Here is a 17149-nt window from a genome sequence, read left to right on the forward strand (position 1 = left end):
GAAGTTAAGTGACATGCCCACAGTCACCCAGCTGACAAGTGGCAGAGCCAGGATTCGAACCCATGACCTCTGACTCCCAAGCCCGTGCTCTTTCCACTGAGCCACGCTGCTCCCCATAGCCACGCTATGGCATCTCATTTCCTTAATTTATTTCAAATTCTACGATTTCCTTTTAAGGCCTCCAGAGGAAGTCAGTATGGCAAGCTAGCTTCTGCCTTTTAGGAAGAAGGTGATCCAATGTGAAGTCAACAGGCCAGGAGCTTGGGATATCTACAGTAATAATTATGGCATTTACTAAACACTTATTAGATGGTAAGCACTGGGGATGATGTCAGGTTATCAGATCAGACAGAGTCCCTGTCTCTCACGAGGTTCACGTTATATCTTATCCTCATTTAACAGATGAGGAAACTGAGATTCAGGGAGGTTAACTGACTTACCTAAGGTCAATAAGCAGGTCATTGGCAGAGTTAGAACTAAAACTTGGGTCTTCTGACTTGCAGTCCCGGTGCTCTTTCCATTATGCCAGACTGTCTTACTGGAGAATTATTATGAAGCCAACTTTGCATACATTTGAATAAATCTGATTCTACTCCTTGGGTTGGGGGAGAATAAGCTAAGTCTTCGTATACTCTCGAGTGGACTAAGTCAAGAGTTGGAAATGATTCCCACTTCGTCTTTCCAAGCACCGTGCAAAAATGTCAGGGGATACCCTGGAGTGGCATGCACTCCTGAAGGGACGCTGAAAGTGGGTGTGCCCAGGGAGCGTGTTACCAACGACTCTAGATTGTAAAGCTCATTGAGGGCAGGGAAGGTCTACCAACATCTACCAACTCTCCCAAGTACTTAGCGCAGTGCTTATTGGAAACAACGTGATCTAGTAGAAACTGCACAGACCTGGTAGTCAGAGGACCTGAGTACTTAACCCTGCTCCACCACTGTGTGACGTTGGGCAAGTCGCTTAACTTCTCTGAGCCTCAGTTCCCTCATCCGCAAAACAGAGACTCAATACCTGTTCTCCCTCCTACTTATTTTCTGACCCCAGTGAGAGACCTGATTATCCTGGATCTACCCAACTGCTTAGTATAATGCTTTGCATGTAGTAAATGCTTAACAAATACCATAATTATTATTATCATTATTATTATTGATTGACTTTGCTGCTCAAGTGGCTACCACTACCTTCCTCTCCCCATCTCATTTCCCTCCCTACTGTGTGATCTATGCATTTGAGTTTGTGCCTGCCAAGCATGAAAGTACTCACCTCTCCACCACCCCGAGGGCACGATGATATATATCCTTACTCTCAACTGCTTCCCCTACCTGCAATTTAATCCAATGTCTGTCTTTCCTACTAGACTGCAAGCTCCTTGAGGGCGAGGATCACATCTTCTTTCTTTATTGTACTCTCCCAACTGCTGTTAGTAAGCTGCTCTGTACATAGTAAGTGCTCAAATTCAACTGAGTGACTGATGCGTGATCTGGGGAAAGTCAACCTCCCTGTGCCTCAGTTTCTTTACCTGTAAAACACCTTGCCTAATTCATAGGGATATTGTGAGCATAAAAAGAGATAACTGTTGTGAAAGCATTTTGGAAAAATAAAATTGCTCTCCAAACTGACCAGACCTCATGAACTTTTGGGAACGCTGGACAGGAGAACTGAGCTCATTATTAGCGGTAGTCCTACCATGATAATACTTTGGATTTCCTGAGGCCCTCTTTCAAGGACCTAGAGGTTTCCCCTCCATACTTGGCTAACGGGTGACAAAACAACTGTCTCTGAGAATATGAGCGTTTTCTATGTCCAATGAGGATCAATCAACAGGAAACAGACTTAAACGAAAGCTGGAGAGATTTCAATTGGACAGAAAGAAGTGATTTGTCTATCACTGTGATAAAACACTGGAATGTGCTACTAAATGAGGTGGTGGAGGTTAAGGAAAGAACAACCTCGCCCAACCTGGATGGTTTTGCTATTTACCTGCTGAGAGGCAGAGGGGTGGACCACGTCGTCGGGGGGGCAAGTGTCCCTCACCTTCCTCCCCACCGGGGAAAGCTGGGGCAGCTCCCATCCACCCACCTCTGCAGGAGCAGAGAGCTGGCGGAAGCCTAAAATCCTGATATCTAGAACGCTTAGGGGTATAGTGTGGCAATCTGGTCCGAGGACGGCCCTGCCTTGAGTGGTGAGGGACCTGAGAACTATTCCCTCTCAGTAACAGCCAACTGGTACTTTTTTGCATCTGTGTGTGACGTTGAACCTAGCTTATTTTTTCTTCCTTGCGTCTGTCTTCCCTCATCTCCATTTCCTTGGGATCGGCCACCTTCTGAACTTCTTACTGCAGGAGCAGCGTGACCTAATGGAAAGTGCACGTTCCTGCTGTGTGACCTTGGGCAAGTCACTTGACTTTACTGGTCCTTGGTTTCCTCACCTGTAAAATAGGGATTCATTACCAGTTCTTCCACCTACTTAGACTGTGAGCCCCGTGTGGGCCAGGGACTGTGCCCAATCTGATCGATTTGAATCGACCCCAGTATTTAGAACAGTGCTTGACACAGAGTGAGCACTTAATAAAATATCATTATTATTATTTGCTAACCAAATACTGCCGGTGCATCCGCTGGCCTGGAACTTCTGTCCTACAACACTCATCTACAAATTGGGCAAGGAACTTTCCAAGTCTGTTCCCTGGATCATCATCAATCACTACTTGTATTTATTGAGTGCTTACTATGTGCAGAACACTGTACTAAGCACTTGGGAGAGTACAATACAACAGAGTTGGCAGACACGATTCCTGCCCATAACGAGTTTACATGACCCGGGCCTGAACCTATCCAATTCCCCCAGTACAAGAGAAAGTGAACCCAGTTTCCAGCTGCTGTCAGTCTTAGGCCTCCAGGACAGACCCATAAAGAAGCTCGAGGGGGTGGGGGAGAAGGGAGCAGAACTGGGCGGCCTTTCCGGCAGAGTTCAGCAGAGGCTTACTCACCTTTCCACCATGTGAGTCTGGTCCAGCGAGAGCCCGTCTATGGCCGTGCACTCAGGACACTTGAATTTCTTGCGTGGGGTTACCTGCCAGGGAGCGTGAGAGACAGATTCTGTCGTCAACCCAGAAGACACTAATCCCACCCTAGCTACACCAGGCAATGTGCTTGCCTTGTAAGCTGAGACACACACACACCACACAGACACACACACACACAAGCACTCACATACGAGCACACCTCGCCATTCCTTCTTTCAGTTCCATCTGGCTCAGCCAATGGCAGAACTCACAAGGGCCCAATAAAAACGGCTTGGAGGGGTTTTGCCTTCTGTAACTGGAAAGAAGTGGCGATGACAAGCTCCTTAATTCCTGTTTAATGACTGTTTTCTCACTGCCAAGGTCCCTGTATAAACACCATTTGTTCTTGCAGCCATAAGGGCGATGAAATACAGCTTCCCATACTTTCACCATAACCTTAATCCAACAGACACTTTTTCTGCTCACTCTAGCTAATAGCTGACTAGCAAACGCTGAAAGAATCTCCTGAGTGAGTTGAAGTGCCAGATGACTCTGTAGTGCTCTTATTTCAGGAAAAAAGCAAACACCCCATACTTTATCTCCTGAAGGCTTTCCTGGGAAAACCCTGGTAAACAGTAATGGGCAGCGGACCCAGATAATAAGTCCCGGGACGGGCGGCATTCAAAGCCCATTCCGTTCTGAAATACTTTGACATGAATGTCACGGCGAATGTCCAAAGCTGAAAAACGTGTTGAAACATGTCATGAAATTAATTTGGGGATAAGGGGTTCATTTAAAACTAATCTTGCAATTAACATTCTTGCAATGAACATTCCCCTAAATCAGCTGTTCTTGGAGTGATGGATAGGAGAGGGGCTGGGTTTGCCTCGGTGATCTCAAGCAATGGCTTTCCCCCACAGCGACTCCTCCTCCTGTGAAATCTGGCTGCCCAGATGAGAGGGGTCAGTGGGGAACACCATTTCAGTCTCTTAGCAGGTTTCACCTGGCAACTGACCTTAGGGACCTGCCCATTTCTACCCAAGCAGCAACAACCTAGAAAAGTCTCTGGAGTCAAAAGATTTTCACTAGACTGAGAAATCCATGTATTTCCATCTACCAATACGAACTTACCATATTTAGATTATGTATGGAGAATGTGCTCTCTATGGGGATGTTGTACAACAGTTAGGTATGAAGAATACCTAAATCTACTTTTAAATTGTGCAATTGTAAGAAAAACCAAAAAGAGCTGAGGTCAAACCTCACCTTAATGACAGCTTTCCCTGTGACGTTGGCCACCAGAAAATTCATGGCAATATCTTCGCAGTTCATATGGGCATCCACCCAGTTCTTGATGTCTCCAGGCATTTTGTAGGTGTACAGGTAGTTAAAATACTGGAGGGATCAGAAAAGAAACTGTGATTGTCATGAAAATTTATGACTTGTCTGTTCAAGCTGTTTTCTGTTGGCAAAACATAAGGGGCAACTTATGAGATGCTGCATGGCCTAATGGAAAAAACATGGGCCTGGGAGTCCCGGGTTCTAATCCCGACTCTGCCACTTATCCACCGTGTGACCTTGGACAAGTAACTTAACTTCTCTCATCTGCAAAATGGGGATTCAGTATCTGTTCTTCCTCTTACTTGGACTGTGAGACGCCTGTGGGACCTCCTTATCTTGTAACTACTCCAGGGCTTGGCACAATGTAAGTGCTTAACAAATATCAAAATTATTATTATCAATAATCATTATTATTATGAATCGGTTACAAGCAAATTGTTCTTCTCAAAGTTGGATCAGCTGACCATTACCATTTGTATGTTATGGGCAAAAAGGTGGCATATACCTTTGACCAATGGCTAGAGAACTTCAAACCTTCACCAACGAGCCAATGTGCACTCAAATGAACCCACTCTAGGGCAAACATCAGAAGATCGTATTTGATAAAGACAGATATCACAATCTTTGTTCTTTCCATAAAATAGTATCCCTTATTCTAATTGGTGGGGTCTAGTTCAACTAAAAGCCACTTCCCAATACCATGACTATTTCCCAAATTCTACTAACCTATATCTAGCAAAATAAAGTGACTCTTCATCCTCTCAAATGGAACTAGTGCTCAGTATTGGTTGGGACTCAAGTCTCTCCTATTTGGCCAGGCGAACAGTCCATTACCTTATGATAAAAAGCTGCCCCAGTGAGCACCATGGAAACTTCATTGGTCCACTCAGACTCATACTTCCACTTGCTCATCTCATGGTCCCAGAGATGCAGGCGGCCTGGGTAACCCACCAGCCTGTCAGGAAACTCTCGCCAAACCTGTGGAAAATAAGAAGCACATACCTTAGGTCAGTTATGACTAACTCATGAGGAGTCCAAGCAGTTTACTTGCCGCTACGATTACTGGCATTCACCCATATCAGCTGAGAAGAGAACGCCTTAGAGACTCCATGCTCCATCTGGGGGATATCACGTTGGAGAAGTTTCTGGAGACCTTGAGGTAGAAAAATACTCCCTCATCACTTAAGATTCCAGAGGGCATTTCGCTATCACTCGCTTTTTGCTCGTTTCCTAGGTCAAAATTTCCATCACCCGCCTAAAAAGATTTGAGAGATGAAGACCACTGTTTAACCCCACTGGGCTAAAACTACATCTAGCTCAGTATTCAATAAGCACTGATTAACGATTAGCAGATTGAACTCTCTAAAGAAGTTACCTTGATTACTTGAACTGGGAGAAACCTACGGGCTCCTGGCTCCAGCCAAGGGCTCTGATCATTCATTCAATCAATGAATCGGTGGTATTTTATCGAGCACTTACTTTGTGCAGAGAGCACTTTCCTCCCCTCTTCTGTGAAACGTGTCTCACTCCATGTTCTACACCCCACCAACACAGTGCAGACACAATGGTTGTTATGGATCTTTTTAAGTATCGGACCTTTTTGTAGATGTAAAAGGCTGCTGCTGCTTTCTCTACTTTTGGAGTGGATTTTTTTCTAAAAATCTCACTTCATATTTTAGTCTCTGGTGCAATAGCAGCCCAGTGAGTTATGTACCCTTACATTCTTCTTTTGGCTGACACTTTAGGCCATGTTACTTGCGCCGCTAGACTCCTTCTGCATCCAAAAACCAAGCACCTGCTGCTCCAATCAACCCTGATGCCACAGTCTTAGCCATCTACCAGGAAAGAATTAGAGAGATTTCTGAAATGGAAAGGATCCCCATGATCAGAAATAAATCTAATTTCCAGTGATGGGAAGGGAAAGGTGGAAAAGGGATCTGGTCATGTGACTGGGAGTCTGAAACAATGGAAGTTGAGTTGTTGCCTTTAAATTCCCTATTTGCTTCTGGTGAACACGTTTATCATCAAAGAATGGGAAGTGAGGATCATTTGCCTGGGGGAACTTTCCCTCTTCATAAGTACTTTACTTGTATGTAAATACTCAGCTTCGTCTTAGGATCAAGTGCTACGAAGATGTCAGCCCATCACTTGTTGGGGCAGGTTACGAGCCAGGCTTATTGCTACAGTGTGGGATTGGTGACACTGGGCTCTGGGGATGTTACATCGAATGGACTGTGAAGCAACCAAGAGATTCTAAATTTTGGATTTCTTGAAAGCCTTTAATGGGCATGTTGGTGGAGCAGTTGCCATCCCCCGGCGTCCTCTACCCGTGCCTTGTTCCAGGCAGCTGGATGCAATCAAGGTATCATTTTTGTCACTTCATCTATTACTCGGCAGCTGACTATGGGATCAAGATGGAGAGGAGAAGAATGGGGATGGGCATCTCTAATAAAGTTCCAGTGTAGGATGGTGCCGACCACAATGATCAGAAAAATCCCTTTCCCAGGTAGAAGAGATTCAGTTTTAGTTGGGAAAAAGTGTTCTGTGGTTGGCTGCATTGCAGAGATCTTTCAATTTTATGATACTGGCATTTTTCAGCATCATTACCTGTTGTTTAGATGTGACAGTGGACAGCTTTATTATTAAATATCAGCAGTCTTAACATTTGTAAAATGCTTCACAAGCATATCTGTTCTTCAAGTGCAGCTGACCTCGCTGCAAAATCTAGCTTTCGTATGCTGCTCCTTGATGGCAGGAGAATGTGTGTAGAAATAACTCCATCCAAACCCCAGACAGGATCATTAGGTAAAAGTAGGAAAATTTAACAGAGGCATTAATAGATTCACCAAATTAAAGAATTCTAAGGAGGTGTGGTGCTTTGCCTAAAGGAAAATGCTTATTGAGCTCCACTCTTGATGTGTTTTATCCGTTTTGTTACTTGTGAGTTTCATGAATGAATGAATGAATGAATAAAGCCAAGACAAACTAACACTGTGTGACGGTCACAGCCAATACCCAGACCCTCTTCGCCTCCAGCCTCAACCGTGGCAAACTACCTGTCACTTTCATGTACTTCTCCCCTTTTGAAGGATTTTCCAATTCCATTGCTAAAGGAAGAGCAATGTATTAGGAATTTTTTGTGGTATTTGTTAAGCATAGATACTATACTAAGCACTGGGGTAGATAGAAGATAAGTTGAACACAGTCCACGTCCTACATGGAGCTCATAGTCAATCCCGATTTTACAGATGAGGTAACTGAGGCACACAGAAGTTAACTGTCTTGCCGATGGTCACGCAGCACAGAAGCAGCAGAGCCGGGGTTAGAACCTAGGTCCTTCTGATTCACACACCCATGCTCTATTCATTAGACCATGCTGCATCTCTACTGTACTCTACTTGGGCGAGTACAATTCAACAGAGGTGGGAGATATGTTCCTTGACCTGAAGACGCTTAAAGTCTAGAGGGGGAGACAGACATTAATATTAATAAATTGTGGTTATGTACCTAAATGCTGTGGGGCTGAGGGTGAAGTGAATATAGTATTGAAAGGGTACAGATCCAAGTGCATAGGTGACACGGAAAGGAGAGGGAGTGGGGGAAAAGAGGGCTTAATCAGGCAAGACCTCTTGGAGATGTGATTCTAATAACGCCTTAATAACAAAGGTGGTGAGTGTGGGCATCTGCTGAAATTGGAGGGGGAGGGAGTTCAAGGTCAGGGGAAAGACTTGGGCAAGGGGTTGATGGTGACATAAACAAGATCGAGATACAGTGTACAGGTTGATAATAGAGGAGTGAGGCGTGAGGGCTGGGAAATTCCAGGAAATCAGGGAAGTAAGGTAGGAAGGGGCAAGGTGATTGAGTACTTTGAAGTCTATGATAATGAGTTTCTGTTTGATGTGGAGGTGGATTGGCAACCACTGGAGGATTTCTGAGAAGTGGAGAGACATGACAACTTTTTTTAGAAAAATGATCCTGGCAGCAGAGTATAGTATGAATGGGAATAAGGAGAGACAGGCGAGACAGGAGGCAGGGAGGTCAGCTAGTAAGCGAATGCCATAGTCAGGGTGGGATAGGATAAGTGCTTGGATCAGTACAGTAGAGTTTGGATAGAGAAGAAAGGGTGGATTTTAGCGGTGTCGTGAAGGTAGCTGACAGAATTTTGTGAGAGATTGAATATAATAATAATGTTGGTATTTGTTAAGCGCTTACTATGTGCAGAGCACTGTTCTAAGCGCTGGGGTAAACACAGGGGAATCAGGCTGTCCCACGTGGGGCTCACAGTCTTAATCCCCATTTTACAGATGAGGGAACTGAGGCACAGAGAAGTTAAGTGACTTGCCCACAGTCACACAGCTGACAAGTGGCAGAGCTGGGATTCGAACTCATGAGCCCTGACTCCAATATGTGGGTTAAATGAGAGAGATGAATTGAGAATAATGCCAAGGTTAAGGGCTTGTGAGATAGGGGAAATAGCTGTGTTGTCTACTGTGACGGGAAAGACAGGAGACAGGATTTTGTTGGGAAGATGAGGAATTCTGTTTTGGCCAGGTTTAGTTTCGAGATGTTCTGAAGGAAGGGGGAAATGTGAGACAGGAGGAATGAGGTTAGGACTGAAGAGGTAAATTTGGAAATCATCTGCCTAAAGATGGTAGTTAAAGCCATGCCAACTCATTCTTAAAGGCCACCACAGAAGTTAACACCCACATTATCATCCAGTTTCTAAGCGGTTTACCAGGCAACCTTGGATTACCTAACCTCTTCAGCTCCTCTGACTCATTCTACTGCTTCTGCTCTCTCAGGAAGCAGACTTCACTCATTGCTCTCTTCATTAGATCATCCCACTTCTGTCTTTCTGCTCTTCCTACCTGGAAGGTCTTCCCTACTCAATTCAATAGGCTCCCCCATCATTTAAGCAACTCCTGAAATCCCACATTCTCCTCACAGCCTTTTCCCTTGGGGAAATGAAATGGCGATGTTGCTTGCTAGCACCTTCCTATCTGAACCTCCATTTCCTATTCATGTCCCCTCCTCACAGGACACCCTTGAACTGCTGACTGGCCACGATGTAAACAGGTTCTACATACTTTTTAAATGGCTAATTTAATTTGTATTTGTTCAGGGCTGTGCAGTTGGATCTACGTTTCTTTTAATAGGCTTGTCTTCAATCATATTTATTGAACACTTACTATGTGCAGGGCATTGTACTAAGCGCTTGGGAGAGCACAATATAGCAGAATTAGTACTGTTCCCTACCCATAATGAGTTTACAGTCTAGAGGGTGAGACAGATATTAATATAAATTAATAATTTATAATATATAATTTAAAGATATGTATATTAGTGCTGTAGAGTTGGGGGTAGGGAGCATATCAAGTGTCCAATGGTCGCAGATTGCCTTGGATTGTAAACTTTTAAGACAGTACATTTTGACTGGAGATATTACTTTGAAAAGAGAACTTTTTGAAGCTGAAAAAATGAGCTTTTTACTTTTTACTCTGTACTACTTGCAGAGAAGGATGAGGATGCTCTGGGCAGCAACTTTCTTGGCCCACCTGTGGCTCCCATCAACATAAACAGAGCAGGCAGTGATTTCTGATAAGTGCAGGAACTTCCCTGGCAGTAGTGTCTCTCTCAGGTCAAGCTGGGTTGGGATCTTGGAGGAAAGAGGGTCGGGGGAGGAAAGGGGAGTTATTCGAGTGTACCATTCTGTTAAGTGTCACCTCGTTCTGATGGTATGTGGACCACTGGTTGAAAAGCAGAATCCTGGTGGGCAGGAAATTTTCAGTTAATTCCATTTTAACAGTGGCATGTGCTTCATAAATACTTTTAGTGATGATCATGAATGACATTCTAAGTCAATTTCAGGGTGGTGTTGCCATAGGATGAAACATTTTGGAAGTCATCTGGAGGAAAGGGAAGAAGAGACATAGCTGGGACACATTTGGGGACAAATGCTACTCTATGTGCCTACTTAATAATTAATAATGATTATGGTATTTGTTAAGCACTTACTATGTGTCAAGCATTGTAAAATTGGATGTCGTCCTTGTACCACGTGGGGCTCAGAGTCTAAGCAGGAGGGAGAACGGGAAGTGAATCACCATTTTTATAGTTGAGGAAACTAAGAATCAGAGCGGTTAAGCAGCATGCCTGAGGTCACACAGCAAGCAGGTGGCAAAGCCGAGAATAGAACACATGTCTTCTGACTCCCAGGTCCTAGCCAACTATGCCACACTGCTTTTCCAGGAGAAAACTGACCTCTGAAGCAGTTATTGTAACCATCAAGTCTTCTACTGCAAAGCTGGGCAGAGGTGTAACCCTTGAATATTTGAGAAAGAGGGAGAAGGAGAGGGACAATTATACAGGCCAACAGGGCAGAACTGGTCAGAGTCCCATTTAATTATTTGCACATGCTAGTCAGGTTCTATCATCTCTCTCACTTCCAAGGCTGCCAACACTGTTATCCCATCAACTTAGAAGCTGAGGATGTGTTTGTGAACTCTCTAAGATAAGTGGGTTCCTAGGAATCTGAAACACAAAATCCTAGGAAAACAGGGAACTCTCTTCCCCCAGGCTTCCCTCTGCGCAGTGTCCAATTTTCGGGCTGCTCAGTCTCCATTTCACAACTGACTTTCACAGAGGCCTCTTGTTATGGGATTCTCTTCGGCCGCACAAAACTCTCTGCACTGAATTGCAGGGCATGGCCCAAAGTCCATCCTTTGCAAAGAGTCTCCCCTGAGGAGGGGGAGGGCGCCGCGAGTCACTGTGGAGCAGTGGATCTGACTTGCTAAATTTCCGGCTTGTAATTTTTATCATACATTAATTTGGCAGGGCATTTGGCATCAGCCCCATTGGAGAAAAAAGCTAAAATAAACCTTCTCCATGCCTGGAACACAACTACAAGTGGACCCTGGATTGTTAGAAAGGGGAATAAGGGAGGTTGTCACCTGGACTTTCATAATGTGGATTGGATATGACAAACACATGTAAATGCTGCACTTTGTGTTAACATTCCCCCATGGTAGATCACTTTTGTTGGCCTATGAGAGTCTTTCCCAACCCAGGACAGGCTGCAAAATAGCTCTGCTGCTTCAAATCAGTCTTTCAAGAATCTCTGCAACAAAGTAATATGGCCTTGGCTCCCACCCCATCCTCCAGAAACAATTACAAGTACAATCCTGAGCAGTCAGTGAGTCAGTCGTAAACCGCTGAGCAACTTGGGGTGTAATGTCCCTATTGTGGGGCTTTCTTTATTGGGATGCGGACACGGGCAGTGCTTTGACAGTCAGGAGACTGTGTTCGGGCCCAATGATCCTCTCCCGCGCCAAGGTGCTCTATAGCTCCACTGCTCAAAGATGAGGAAAATGACTCTGAAATGTGCTGCATTTCAAGGTTTACTTCTCCTAACTGAGATCTTCCTCATCTTGCCTGATGGAATCATCACCTTGAGATGGCAGAAATACTGATGCTTCAGCAGGGGATGAAAATGATATCTGGAGTAAAAAGTGATCGGGAACCTGGTTATCTTAATCAGGGTGGAAAAGGGGGTGTGGGGAAAAGGAGGAAGGAGGGATAAAGGGAAGAAAAAAAGGAAGGGGAAAGGGGAGAGAGAGAGGAATAGCGTAAAATGGGGAGAGAAGGGCAGCTGGGAGAAAAGAGAAGGGAGGGAGGGAGCAAAGAGGAGCAGGAGCATTCATTCATTCAATGGTATTTATTGAGCGCTTACTATGTGCAGAGCACTGTACTAAGCACTTGGAATGAACAAGTCGGCAACAGATACTCTAGGCTTCAAGGCTCTACATCACCTTGCCCCTTCCTACCTCTCCTCCCTTCTCTCTTTCTACCGCCCACCCCGCACACTCTGCTCCTCTGCCGCCCACCTCCTCACCGTCCCTCGGTCTCGCCTATCCCACCATCGACCCCTGGGCCACGTCCTCCCGCGGTCCTGGAATGCCCTCCCTCCTCACCTCCGCCAAACTGATTCTCTTCCCCTCTTCAAAATCCTACTTAAAACTCACCTCCTCCAAGAGGCCTTCCCAGACTGAGCTCCCCTTCTCCCTCTACTCCCTCTACCACCCCCCTTCACCTCTCCGCAGCTTAACCCTCTTTTCCCCCCATTTCCCTCTGCTCCTCCCCCTCTCCCTTCCCATCCCCTTAGCACTGTACTCGTCCGCTCAACTGTATATATTTTCATTACCCTATTTATTTTGTTAATGAAAACAAAATAACAGCAGGGACTGTCTCTATCTGTTGCCGACTTGTTCATTCCAAGCGCTTAGTACAGTGCTCTGCACATAGTAAGCGCTCAATAAATACTATTGAGTTGAATGAATGAATGAAAGATAGAGACAGTCCCTGCCATTTGATGGGCTTACGGTCTAATCAGGGGAGACAGACAGACGAGAACAATGGCAATAAACAGAGTCGAGGGGAAGAACATCTCGTAAAAACAATGGCAACTAAATAGAATCAAGGCGATGTACATTTCATTAACAAAATAAATAGGGTAATGAAAATACATACAGTTGAATAGACGAGTACAGTGCTGAGGGGATGGGAAGGGAGAGGGGGAGGAGCAGAGGGAAATGGGGGGAAAAGAGGGTTAAGCTGCGGAGAGGTGAAGGGGGGGTGGTAAAGGGAGTAGAGGGAGAAGGGGAGCTCAGTCTGGGAAGGCCTCTTGGAGGAGGTGAGTTTTAAGTAGGGTTTTGAAGAGGGGAAGAGAATCAGTTTGGCGGAGGTGAGGAAGGAGGGCGTTCCGAGGCCGCGGGAGGACGTGGCCCGGGGGTCGACGGCGGGATGGGCGAGACTGAGGGACGGTGAGGAGGTGGGCAGCGGAGGAGCGGAGCGTGTGGGGTGGGCGGTAGAAAGAGAGAAGGGAGGAGAGGTAGGAAGGGGCAAGGTGATGTAGAGCCTTGAAGCCTAGGGTGAGGAGTTTTTGTTTGGAGCAGAGGTTGATAGGCAACCACTGGAGGTGTTTAAGAAGGGGAGTGACATGCCCAGATCGTTTCTGCAGGAAGATGAGCCGGGCAGCGGAGTGAAGAATAGACCGGAGCGGGGCGAGAGAGGAGGAAGGGAGATCAGAGAGAAGGCTGACACAGTAGCCTAGCCGGGAAATAACGAGAGCCCGTAGCAGTAAGGTAGCCGTTTGGGTGGAGAGGAAAGGGCGGATCTTGGCGATATTGTAAAGGTGAGACCGGCAGGTCTCGGTAACGGATAGGATGTGTGGGGTGAACGAGAGAGACGAGTCAAGGATGACACCGAGATTGCGGGTCCGAGAGACAGGAAGGATGGTCGTGCCATCCACGGTGATAGGGAAGTCTGGGAGAGGACCGGGTTTGGGAGGGAAGATGAGGAGCTCAGTCTCGCTCATGTTGAGTTTTAGGTGGCGGGCCGACATCCAGGTGGAGACGTCCCGGAGGCGGGAGGAGATGCGAGCCCGAAGGGAGGGGGAGAGGACAGGGGCGGAGATGTAGATCTGCGTGTCATCTGCGTAGAGATGGTAGTCAAAGCCATGAGAGCGAATGAGTTCACCGAGGGAGTGAGTGTAAATGGAGAACGGAAGAGGGCCAAGAACCGACCCTTGAGGAACTCCAACAGTTAAAGGATGGGAGGGGGAGGAGGCGGCGCCAGCGAAGGAGACCGAGAAGGACCGGCCAGAGAGATAAGAGGAGAACCAGGAGAGGACGGAGTCCGTGAAGCCAAGGTGAGATAAGGTATGGAGGAGGAGGGGATGGTCGACAGTGTCAAAGGCAGCAGAGAGGTCAAGGAGGATTAGAATGGAGTAGGAGCCATTGGATTTGGCAAGAAGGAGCAGAGGTGACAGGTAAGGGAGGGGCAGAAGGATGAGGATAAGCACTAACTTACTCCCTCCAACACTGCCTCCTTCCTTCATTCATTCATTTATTCATTCAATAGTATTTATTGAGTGCTTACTATGTGCAGAGCACTGGACTAAGTGCTTGGAATGTACAATTCGGCAAAGATAGAGAAAATCCCTGCCCAATAATGGGCTCACAGTCTAAACGGGGGAGACAGACAGCAAAGCGAAACAGAACAAAACAAAACAAGTAGTCTGGCACAGACATCATCAAGATAAATAGAATCATGGATATATACACATCATTAACAAAATAAATAGAGTAATAAATAATATCTACAAACATGCACAGTGCTGAGGGGAGGGGAAAGGGGAAGAGCAGAGGGCAGGAGAAGGGGGAATGGGGAGGGGAGGAGGAGCAGAGGGAAAGGGGGGGCTCAGTCTGGGAAGCCTCCTGGAGGAGGTGAGCTCTCAGTAGGGCTTTGAAGAAGGGAAGAGAGTTAGTTTGGCAGATGTGAGGAGGGAGGGCATTCCAGGACAGCAGTAGGACGTGGGCCAGGGGTCAACGGCGGGACAGAAGTGAACGGGGGACGGTGAGGAGGTGAGTGGCAGAGGAGCGGAGTGTACGGGGTGGGCAATACAAAGAGAGAAGGGAGGTGAGGTAGGAGGGGGCAAGGTGATGGAGAGTTTTGAAGGCAAGAGTGAGGAGTTCCACTACTTCTGTTCAGTGGCCCTGGTAGAAACACAGTCCAGGACTGGCTGATTCATCCAGGGCTACTGTGGCTGCTTTTGTCCATGATTCTAATGGCAATGGCTATCCAAAATACCTTGGGTCTGTGGGTAGTGACAGCCCCAACTCAAAGCCACAAGCTTGTAGCTTGCAGAATGCCTGGGGCAGCCCTCCCCGTCTTCCTTCTCCCTCCTCCTTCGCCCCTACAAGTGGAGAGATGTGAATGACATGACATACAGCTCATGCTCTGTGCAACATTGTCTGAGATGTACACTCATATGGCCCAACCATTTTTCTTTCTTTAGGCTTTCAGGGTGCAGATAGATCCCAAAAGAACCTAGAGCAAAAACAGGAGACCCCCAAAGTTTAGGGTCATTCTACCTAAATCAGGATACCTGATCAACTTGTTCTCAAGCCCAAAACCCCTATTTTTCTCAAAAAAATTTGAAAGGTATGGCATCATTAAAAAATGTTTACATGATACTCCTTCCAGTGGCATTCATTTCACTTTTGTAACAGATAATAATAATTGTGGGATCTGTTAAGTATTTGCTATGTGCCAAGCACTGTACTAAACATTGCGATAAGTACAAGTTAAATCTCTGTCCCACATGGGGCTCACAGTCTAAGTATGATGGAGAACAGGTATTGTAATGAATCCCCATTTTGCAGTTGAGGAATCTGAGGTACAGGGAAGTTAAGTGACTTCCCCATGGTTACAGAGCAGGCAAGTGGGGGAACTGGAATTAGAACCCAGATTCTTTGACTTCCAGGCCTGTGCTCTTTCCACTAGACCATGCTGCTTCTCTGTAGATGAGCACCAAGTCTTGATGAGGGCATAGCAGCCACGACCCTGAAAAGACTTAAGTGGTTTTAAGAAGAGTACAAAACAACACTCCCATCAGACATGCACTAGAATTGGTATTAACGTCTAATAGACCCTCAAGCTACAGAAACGTGCTCCATGCTCTTCATATATTGAAAGACAAGGTTTCTGTGCAAAACGAGAGGGGCAAATGAGACATTAATTTGCCCTATCCTGACTCTTGTACTAAAAATTTGGCATTTTTATGCTTGGCAAAACCACACCAATCCAACCAGTTGTCACTAAGCTCTATAGCACACAGATGAGGGTCAGTAAAGAATTCTAGGCCCCACTAAGACTTCCAATATGCATGGCTTGAAAGCTCTTCAGAAGAGTGACATACAGAGGAAGGTAGCTGAAGGAAAGATTACACTCTACTGAGGGGGATTGGAGAAAGCAGGATGGGCAGAGGGCAGGAGGAAGGGCAGAGGGCAGGAGGAAGGGCAGAGGGCAGGAGGAAAGGTAGAGGGCAGAACAAAAGGCAGAGAGCAGGACAAAAGGCAGAGGCCAGGGGGAAGGACAGAGAGGAGGAGGAGGGGAAAGATTAGTTCAGTTCTAGGTCATCTGACCTCTAATTTTGTGCCCTTTGAAGATACAAACAACAGAGAATGACTAATTCCCAGTGGCAGGAAAACTAATTTCAATATAGGCCTTACCATTACATTACTCTGGCCTATGAAACCTATCTGGCTTTACTCCTCTATGAGAAGAGAAGTAAATTTTATTTAAATGATCACTTTGTTTCCATCCCCTGAAATATTATTAAATAACAATCTTGGTCATTTGCAATTGCCCATCAGTGTGGGCACTGAGATCTCCTTTCTCCTGCCCTCTGTAGCCAATCTAGGCCACTCGGACTTATTTAATAATAATAATAATGTTGGTATTTGTTAAGCGCTTACTATGTGCCGAGCACTGTTCTAAGCGCTGGGGTAGACACAGGGGAATCAGGTTGTCCCACGTGGGGCTCACAGTCTTAATCCCCATTTTACAGATGAGGGAACTGAGGCACCGAGAAGTTAAGTGACTTGCCCAAAGTCACACAGCTGGCAAGTGGCAGAGCCGGGGTTTGAACCCATGACCTCTGACTCCAAAGCCCGTGCTCTTTCCAGTGAGCCACGCTGCTTCTCAGTGAGCCACGCTGCTTCTCAGTGAGCCACGCTGCTTCTCAGTGAGCCATGCTGTTTCAGGGTTGGTGGATATGAACATGAGAGGCCACAGAAGAAGGTATTCTACAATATGTCCACTTTGCATGAATGTTTCTTATAAACTGGGAAGAGTTGAAAGGGGGCATAGAAACATGGTAACTTTCATGTTTCATGCCTTCTTTTACTGTGTGTGAGGGTGTCTCTAACCCCCAAGATAATTTTAAGTCCTAACAGGGCAAA

At 46.1% G+C, this 17149-nt stretch overlaps 1 protein-coding gene across 2 annotated transcripts in view; it reads right to left on the reverse strand.

Moving 5' to 3' along the window:
• EXT2 (exostosin glycosyltransferase 2) overlaps window positions 1-17149 on the reverse strand; it is a 137678-nt gene that overhangs the window by 5491 nt on the left and 115038 nt on the right. For both annotated transcript variants that reach the window (XM_029060301.2, XM_029060300.1), the window contains exons 11-13: window positions 5181-5324; window positions 4272-4400; window positions 2991-3073 (exon numbers count right to left, since the gene is read on the reverse strand). In XM_029060301.2, the coding sequence (XP_028916134.1) occupies window positions 2991-3073; window positions 4272-4400; window positions 5181-5324 (356 nt within the window). The remainder of the gene's footprint in view (window positions 1-2990; window positions 3074-4271; window positions 4401-5180; window positions 5325-17149) is intronic.

This window comes from Ornithorhynchus anatinus, chromosome 3 (genome assembly GCF_004115215.2).
Source record: "Ornithorhynchus anatinus isolate Pmale09 chromosome 3, mOrnAna1.pri.v4, whole genome shotgun sequence".
Lineage (NCBI taxonomy): Eukaryota > Metazoa > Chordata > Mammalia > Monotremata > Ornithorhynchidae > Ornithorhynchus > Ornithorhynchus anatinus.